The sequence below is a fragment of the Podarcis tiliguerta genome (assembly GCF_965153285.1).
Source record: "Podarcis tiliguerta genome assembly, chromosome: 14".
Taxonomy (NCBI): domain Eukaryota; kingdom Metazoa; phylum Chordata; class Lepidosauria; order Squamata; family Lacertidae; genus Podarcis; species Podarcis tiliguerta.
In genome coordinates this window covers 37,965,973-37,975,049 of record NC_139547.1, presented here as the reverse complement: position 1 = coordinate 37,975,049, position 9,077 = coordinate 37,965,973, and the positions used below count along the sequence as shown (strand labels likewise).

At 43.2% G+C, this 9,077-nt stretch overlaps 1 protein-coding gene across 1 annotated transcript; it reads right to left on the bottom strand.

Annotated features, from left to right (window-relative positions):
• Positions 1 to 151: 151 nt before the first annotated feature.
• Positions 152 to 4,460, bottom strand: LOC310664023 (uncharacterized protein). The gene is made up of 7 exons (XM_083412582.1): positions 4,322 to 4,460; positions 3,845 to 3,953; positions 3,299 to 3,419; positions 2,569 to 2,658; positions 1,859 to 1,945; positions 1,428 to 1,538; positions 152 to 236 (listed from the first exon to the last, which is right to left on the bottom strand). Exons 1-7 carry the CDS (start codon positions 4,372 to 4,374, stop codon positions 169 to 171), a joined length of 639 nt encoding a protein of 212 aa, XP_083268708.1. The 5' UTR covers positions 4,375 to 4,460; the 3' UTR covers positions 152 to 168.
• Between the last annotated feature and the right edge of the window lie 4,617 nt (positions 4,461 to 9,077).

The window sequence follows — 9,077 nt, the reverse complement described above, 5'->3', positions numbered from 1 at the left end:
ATCTAGCATGTCTATTCTTCTGTTTTTAAGTTCTTATGTTTGGAAACCCTTGGTTGCTTGCCCAACTGAATCGCTGGCCTACCAGGAAATCGTGGAAGAGGAAATGAAAAGATAAAAGTTAAAAACCAGATACAATTTTAAAGAAAAGTACATTTATGCACTTGTTCCTCAGTCCTGCCTGTTAACATGATCCTGGATCCTCTGTCCTCTGCAGTGACAGCAGCCCCCATGGATCTCTGTAGGGAGGGAGGGAGAGAAAATGTTCACATTATCCAATGCTCCCCTTCACCACTTTTTTAAAAAATAGTTCATTCCTTCATTGAATTCATATCCTGTTCTGCCCTCTAGGCCCAGAATGGCTCAAAACTCATTTCCCTCCCCACAACAAAGAATCCTGGGAACTGTAGTTTTTAAAAAGATGCTGAGACTTGCATCTAATTGGGATTAAACTACAATTCCCAAGATTCTTTGGGGGTGCTTTAAATGTATGGTACACAGCCATGGTTTGCACAACATGGTTGGCCAAACTATGCAAATGTTCAAATTGCCAGAGAGGAGTCTGCAGCATCTTTAGTCACTCTGCTGCTATACTGTGCCGAGTGAAGAACTATGATTTTCAGGTGTAAGGATAAATGTGAATATACCTTTAAGGGCACCTCCTATATCTAGTTTAGGAGGTTAAGCAGCAGGGCTGGACGCTGAGGGAGAAAGTCACTGAAGGAGAGAAGACCTGTTCTACATAGTTCTAATAAACTATTTCATGTTCAACTCCTCTGGCAGAGAACATTTCCAGAACCAAAGATGTGGCAAGGTTGAAGGACATGAGCACAGTTGAAAGGGATGAGGAACCTGTGGCCTTCTGAGTGATGTTTGGACTCCATCAGCCCTAGCTAGCATGGCCAGAAATCAGGGATGGTGGTAGCTGGAGTCCAGTGGCCTCTAGAGGACCACAGGTTCCCCAGCCCAGACCTATGATATGCTGCTTTACAAGGGCAGCTCTTGGTTGAGAGTGCCCCCTGGTGGAGCTTCTTAGGCTTACCTGGAACTGGTGGTGTGGCAGCCCCTGTACTTCAAGGATGTACTTCTGGGAGCTGCCATTTTAATTCCCCACAATGCCCTGGAGCAGCCAACATTGGAGCATTTGCAGGGAATTAAAATGGAGGCTTACAGATTCAGCAACCTGACAAGGAAGGCCTGACATAAGTACTTGTACTGGTGGCTGGATTAACCATTAAGCAAAAGCTTAATTTTCTATTCCTTCCTTCCTTCCTTCCTTCCTTTCTATTTTGAATTAGATACATATGGGGGCACCAAAATCTTTTAATTGCTTAGGGCCTCTAAAGGTCTTAATTCAGCCCTGACTGGTGGGCCCTGCCTGGCAGCTGCCCATGGATGCCAGGAGCAAGCGCTGGGTCAGCTGATTTTACCTGAGCCCCTGCTCCCTCTTGGAGACGTTCCTTCCACTTCGGAATAGGGAGGGGGGAGGTCTGGAGGGCCAGGGTAAGGGGGAGGCCACAGGGGGAGCATGCTGAGAGAACCTGTGGAGAGAAGGACAGGCACCTATTGAAAACTGGGATCAGGAACACAAAGCATACATAAAGTCTATGAATTAGAGGAAACAGTTGCCGCTCTGTGAGGGGAACAGGGGTCTCCCAGCAACTCTCAGCGCCCTGAACAAACTACCATTGCCAGCCCTAGTTAAACAGCAGCAGCAGCAGTAGCACAGCACTGGATTTGATAACAGAGTCAGTTGAGAGCCCATCTGCTTTTCAGCTGCGCATTAAGAGGCCGGGAGTCTGAGCTTCCTTAGTAGGCCAACTTGCACCCACTATCCAAAGGAGACCATTGGCGCACTTACGAGCTGCCCGGGGTGCAGAGGGGTAGGCATAGGTATAGATGGAAGCAGTGGGGTATTCTTGGAGGTTCGTCCCTTCTCTCAGTATGTCTGTTAGATTAACAAAAAGGCGGGGGAGAGAAAAGCATGTCTGATACAGATATAGATATACAGATTCACAAGCACACACGCAACACTTGTATGCATTTTGTATGCAACTTTGTTTCGTTTAGAAAATTGATAAACTCCTTGCTAAACAATTCCCCAAGCAGTGTACAAGAAGTCCAATTCTATATAAATCATGACTAAAATACACAGAAACAGACAGACAAAGAACTATGATTTAAAAAGCAAGGATGAAATCAATTTTTTTTAAAAATCAAAGCAGATATAACAAATAATAATTTCTCACATTTGCGTGGCTGGACTGTGGACCATTTTACAAAGCTAAGAGTCACATCTATTGCTCCACCCACTTCCCCCCTCTTGCCCCACCCACCACTGGAATGTAGCACCTGGAGAGTAACCAATGAAACAAAGCTTCGGCTGCAAAAGATTCCGCACCTCTGTTGCAATGGACCCAGTTCCAAATTAAAGGCACATCCTGACATAAAACTGTCCTGCCCTTTGGGCAAATGTTCAGTTGGTGGCCCCTGCCTTTTAAATGGAACAGAGAGGAAGGAGCGGGCCTTTGATATCCAACAAAGGAAGGGCCTTTCAATCTAGTTCCTCACCTGCATCAATCAGACCCTTTATTGTGTTTAGGCAATCAGACGCTCCGTACTGGAAGGTAAATTTGAAGACAAGGACCCCTTGGGTGGATGCTAGGGAGAAAAGGCTACAGTAAGACATTGGGCTCATGTTGTAAAGGTAAAAGGTAAAGGACCCCTGGATGGTTAAGTCCAGTCAAAGGCAACTATGGGGTTGTGGCGCTCATCTCGCTTTCAGGCCGAGGGAGCCGGCGTTTGTCCACTGACAGCTTTTCTGGGTCATGTGGCCAGCATGACTAAACCACTTCTGGTGCAATGCAACACCGTGACGGAAAGCAGGGAAAACGTATATGCCGTTTACCTTCCTGCTGCAGCAGTACCTATTTATCTACTTGCAGTAGCGTGCTTTTGAACTGCTAGGTTGGCAGGAGCTGGGACACTGCAAAGGGAGCTCACCCCATTGCAGAGATTCGAACTGCCAACCTTCTGATCGGCAAGACTAAGGGGCTCAGTGGTTTAGACCACAGCGCCACCTGTGTTGTAATCTGCACCAATATATATTTTTTCTCCCAAAGTGGTAAAAAGCTATGATTCTACCTTTGCAAAGACAATAAGGCCTGCTAAATAGATCAATGGTCTGATTCAGTATATGGCAGCTTCCTCCGTTCCTACAATAACCCATCAAAGGGAGTTCTCTCTCATTTTGAGAACTATCACACACAGCAGCCGATAGACTCAAGGTGGTGATACATACTCAGGGTTCCTTTGATATGCTGGGGCTTGGAGCCCGACTCTTCCTCTAGGACACAATCGCCTAGGAGCTGCAGTGGGAAACGAATGATGGTGGATCCCTTATCTTTGTGCTGGAAGATCATCTAGGGAAGCAATCAAGAAGCCATTCAAAAATCAGTGAGGAGTGTTGCAAGGAACTAAAGGTGAAGCAGCTCAAAAAATGCCCCTTCTCCATTTCCGCAAGGAGAATATGGGCAGGGATATATAGTGTGCGCACTTATTTTGATGCTTGCAGGTGCTTTGGGATGTGTGCATTAGTGTGAGGGTGTTTATGTGATAGGCCTCCACGGCCAAAGAACAATAAACTATTCATTCAGTCATCCATAATTAAAACGTTCTGTGCTTCAATGACACCCAAAACCAGCAGCCTGAGGTGGGTGCCTCACGCTGTGGTCTGGGACTCAAGCTCAAGGCGATGTCAGAGGTTCACCTACCAACAGCGAGGGAGGTGCTATGAACTCTCTTATTAGATAATGGCCAGCCTGCCTCACTCCTCAAGCCCTCTTACTTTGTACTGGGTGAGGTACAACATTCCCTTTTTGGTGCCTTTCAGCTCTTCTGGAAAATCCGACCGCCCTTCCAGCAATAACGACACCTCACTGTAGTGAGCAAGGACCCTGGAACAAAAGCAGTTGGTTGGTGAATGTATCAGATTCCCAAATAAAACATGCTTCACGAGAATCGCAGCTGTGAATACAGGGAACATTGGGTCCCTCTCCTTTAGGGTTGCTGCTAAATAACTCCCATCAGCCTCAGCCAGTGTGGCCAATGTTAATGGATGATGGGCGTGGCAGTCCGTTCCCTTCCATAAGGAGCATCTTTTGACAGAATGTATCATCTTTCCCATTACACCCAAACCCCGTATTTTAATTACCTAAGTTTGAGCAAGACACAGCTTTCAGCTGCCACCAATCAATATTGAATGACACCTTGATTTTCCATCTCCCCTCCCTGCCTCACTCCATCCCCAAGGTTATCTATTTACCTTTCCTCAGAACTGTTGGCTGACCTGGAGAACTGATACCTAGTCACCTCCATCGCGAAAAGCAACTCCTCTGTCTCAAGGACACCCACGCTCCCTTTAGCTCAGGAGCACTGGAGACAAAGAGAAATGCCTGGACCATGTAAGCATCTCTGTGATGTCAACAGGTGAGGTAACAGCATAGGCTTTGACTTGAAATTGGGATTAGTGGAAACCCCTTATTTTTAGACAGCTGCTCCCATGAGGCCAGGTTTATTCCCATTTTCTTCTGTCTCCCTAAATTCTACCAGAATCTGTTGAATTTAAACAAGCAACCCATGAGAGCCTTGGACTGAAAGTTAAATCCTGCCAGGAGTTGAATATCTGGGGAGTAGTTTTCCAGACTCCCTTTTCCCAGTCATGTGATGCTAGTTGCATCTATTCCCATTCTCTCCATTTCATTATAAGTCTGCTGCCAGTGGCCCATGTAGTCTAGCATCTTGTTTTCACAGAGGCCAACCAGATGAACCCACAAGCAGGACCTGAGCACAAGAGCCCTCCCTGCTTGAGCCCCAGCAACTGGCATTCAGAGGCATCATGCATCTGACCGTGAAAGTCGAACATTTCTATCCCAGCTCGTAGTCACTGATAGCCTCATCCCTCCATGAATTTGTCTGATCCTCTTTTAAAGATATCCAAGTTGGCCATTACTGCCTCCTGTGGGAACAAATTCTATTGATTAACTATGCATTAAGAAGTATTTTGTCTCTTCCAACATTCAGCTTCAAATGTTATGAGGGAGGGGGAAAAGTTTATCCACTTAGTCTACACCATGTATCCTTTTATACACCTTTATCATGTCTCCTTTTACTCGAGTTTCCTCTAAACTGAAAAGCCTCACGGTCATCTGGTCATCTTTCCTCAAAGGGCAGTTTCTCAATCCTCTTGCTCCTCTTTTGTAGGACTTGGATCCTGCCACCTTCCAACACTCACGGCTTGAGCAGCCAACATGTCTGCCTTGTCGGTGGGACTTGACATCTCCCTGAACCTGCGTAGGATTGGGGCACCACGTTTTAAGGGATGAGTATTGCCAAGCAAGTTCCACAGATGACAACCACATATATTAACTTGTTTATTTTGACACACAAATTGCAAAATTGCCGAGATAAACATCTTCTCCTTAGCTACAATATTGCCACTATGTACAAAATTTATGCTTGAAGGTACTACACATATAAAAATACAGTATGCAATACGTATATACAGTACAATGTGCAAAACATGGCAAAAAAAATATCAACATATGGAATTGATTTTAGGGGTGCAAACAGCAAATACAAAGGCATCTTGGTTTCTTTTACAAAGGCAACACACCACAGGATGCTCTGCTTGCTATAATATGTTTATTTTCCCCTTTAATCTAGTATTTAAAATGAAGAGGCATGTACAAATTGGTATCCGTTTTCTCTTTTTCCCCGTAAAGTGAGATGCTAAGACGTAATTGCTTCTATGAAAAGAAGAGAGACACCTATCATGCCAAGCACGATTTCTACTGCAAGCAATACAATGAGATAAAGAGAGAGACGTGCCACTCCTTACGTGGGGATTTGCACTTATTAGCTCAGTTTCACAACCAACTAAAGGAATCTGTATTGCTAGACACCAAAACAAAAGCAACTTCAAAAATATATACATCTTCAATTTAAAACAAAAAATGTCCATGGAGAAAACTTGAGGTGGGGCATGATGAAGAACTTGCAATACCCCCCCCCCCCCATAACTAAAGGGTGTGCTCCTTGGCAGTAGAAGTAGCAATACTTTGGTTCTTCCCATTGTCACTTGTTTAAGGCTCTGGGTCTTTTTAAAATGCATCCTGTGCAAAACTTAAAATGTAAAAATGCTGGTTTCCTGGTTTCATTAGAAAAGGATACATGTCACCATTACAAGTCACTGCACTTTCATTGTTGAATCCCTCCTTGTAATTATCATGGTATTTGCCAGATGTTTGGCCAAAATTTACACATTAGTTCATACACATTCTGCACTGCGCTGCAGGCAACACCAGAGCAGAATGCCTTTCGAACATCAAGATGCAGTTAAATAAGATATCTGCTGAGATTTGTCACAACTTTATACCACTAAATACACTGCAAAATGTGTTGCAGCGTTGTCTCTCTCTGAGCTGAAAAAATTGATTTCCCCTCAACTGGAATATACAGGCTGAAATCGTAGTTTACATCATCTTTGTAATTTCTTAGTTCAGCGTACTTGTTTGAAAGGAACAAGTAGGGATGGAACTGGCAACGATGATTTCTCATCAATATGACAGTGCAGTTCCATTTTGATTTTCAAAATGTGACATTTAATACTGCCATGCATTAGCCTCCCCTCATTAAAGCGTTTGCTCATCCAGAAAGATTGTGGAATAGTAGTTAACCTGGGATTACACTGACAGCCTATGTACAGTTAAATCAGGAACAGTAGGGATGGAAGAAGGCATTATTTTCTATTCCATCCATTCATTCATTCATTCCATTCCACTGTTGTTCATCTTCTGCCCAGAACAACACCTGCTGGGGCAAAATTACATAACTTACTTAATTTACGTAATTAGGTAAACTACGTAAGTTATATATTGTCACAACAGGCAGCAACCTGATATGTGCGTGATTGCGTTGAACCCAGAAGTGACCCCAAAAAGTCACAAAAAAGGGACAGGACCGGGTGTGTGCAGGCTTTGTTAATGGTGTTTCAAATATACACCATTTCACTTAAACACACAGTGCCTGGGGAACGTAACCCCTGTGTAAATTGGGAGTTGCCTTTATGTCATTTTACCCTGATCATTTCAATGTAAAGGAAATGCAGATGGGGACAGGGGCATAATCAAGTATATGCCCTTTGCGGACTGAAACAGCAACAAGGAATACCAGTCTTCTGCACTGGAAAGATTTCCATTCCAGACATGGGATGAGTAAGAGAACAGTGGCAATTTCTGATTCCAATTCTGTTTTTGTCAGAGTTCTCTGGCATCCTTTGCTGTCAGTGGGGCTTGGGCTGATCCACATGTATTCTTTTTCCACCTTTCAGCTTCACAGCGCTGACTCATGAGAATGTACTACGCACAACAGGAGAAAATGGAATTTCTGCCACAGCAGCTTGCACAGCAATTGAGGCTCCAAAATATACATTCCAGGTGGAAAAAGCTGCCAAAGCAGGGAGATCCTCAAGTTCCCATAAGTGGGCCACTCTCAAAAGTGGGCCACTCTCAAAAGTAAAGAAACCAGGACAAAGAAACATGTGCAATGTATCTGCAACTGAAGCAAATAGGACACCTTTAGCACTTCTATAAACATTGCAAATCTGCGCTGAAATAGACTACGCTAGCAGTGACAGTCACAGGACCAAGTCATCTGTTAAAGATAAAGATATTTTAAAGATATCGTGTTACAAAAAATTGTCAAGTGCACAAAAGATACCCAAGCAACTTTATATATATACAATATATTTGCTTTCGTAGATTTTCACGGGTACAGGAATGCAGGTTTTGGTGTCTTCGGGTGTCTTCCCGTGTAAAAGTTGGGGTGTCTAGGCGGTGAGACCTCGTCGAAACGTCGCCTAGACACCCCAACTTTTACACGGGAAGACACCCGAAGACACCAAAACCTGCATATACAATATATATATATATATAAAACCCCTTTTCACAAATACCAGGTTCACATACAAGTGGTAAATATTGTACAATCGGCGGCACATCTCAGAACATATGATCAAAAGCAAACCATTATTTAGAAATGTTTTATAATAAAGCTCTATTCTGAAATGCACAGAAAATATCACGCATTCCTACTCTAAAAAATAAATACTTTTATTACAAACATTTCATGATCCCTTAATGATTTTGTAGAAGAAAGTTCTGCACTGGTTATCATACACCTGAAAGGATTTGGTTGGGGGGGGGTGTTCCTCATTGCACATGCTCCAGTGGCTTGGATAGCACACTAAGCGTGAAATATTTGTGCAGTGCAACATCGCACAATATTGTCAATTTTCAGCAATATTTACATGCAGTCTGTCAATTGACCAAGAGTAGCCCAGTCAGACTTGTAGCAATATGATGAGAAAAAGATCTGAGGCACCATAGAAACAAACTGGCTTAACTGTGGCACGTTCTAAACCAAGGAAGGTAGTAGATGAATCTGATGATATTAGCTGTTGCTTACTAGCTGTAGCAAGGTGCTTCTCAAACTGTGAGTCAAAAGTAGGGAAAGGAGAGAAATTTGATTTGCTTCGCATTTAAGGACGGATATACCTAATTCACACTTTCTGAAACAATACATGAACCAAAACTAAGCCATCCTAAGAAAATTGCACTTCTCTGAATTTTGCAATACAGTTCTCCTGCCATGTGTACAAAAATGTATACACTAGGATAAAGTCTGCATACAAATGGATGTGTTCATGAAAATAACATTCAAAAATGCATTATTAGGGAACACTGAATTGCAAAAAAAAAAAAAATTATTAGGTAAAGTTGCATACAAACATGTTCATTTGGTGGGGGGAATCACATTAAAATGTTGATGAATTTTTTTTGCAGGATGTAGGGAAAATTCGCAACGAATGTGGAAACATGGAAACTGAATTTACGATTGGAAAAATCAGAGAGAAAGTAGGGCACAAAAGGTGGAATTAGTTTATAAGTGGGTTGCCCACAAAAGCTCTAAAAGTTTACAGGTAGGTCCCCACTTCAAAAAGTTTGTGAAGCACAGCTATA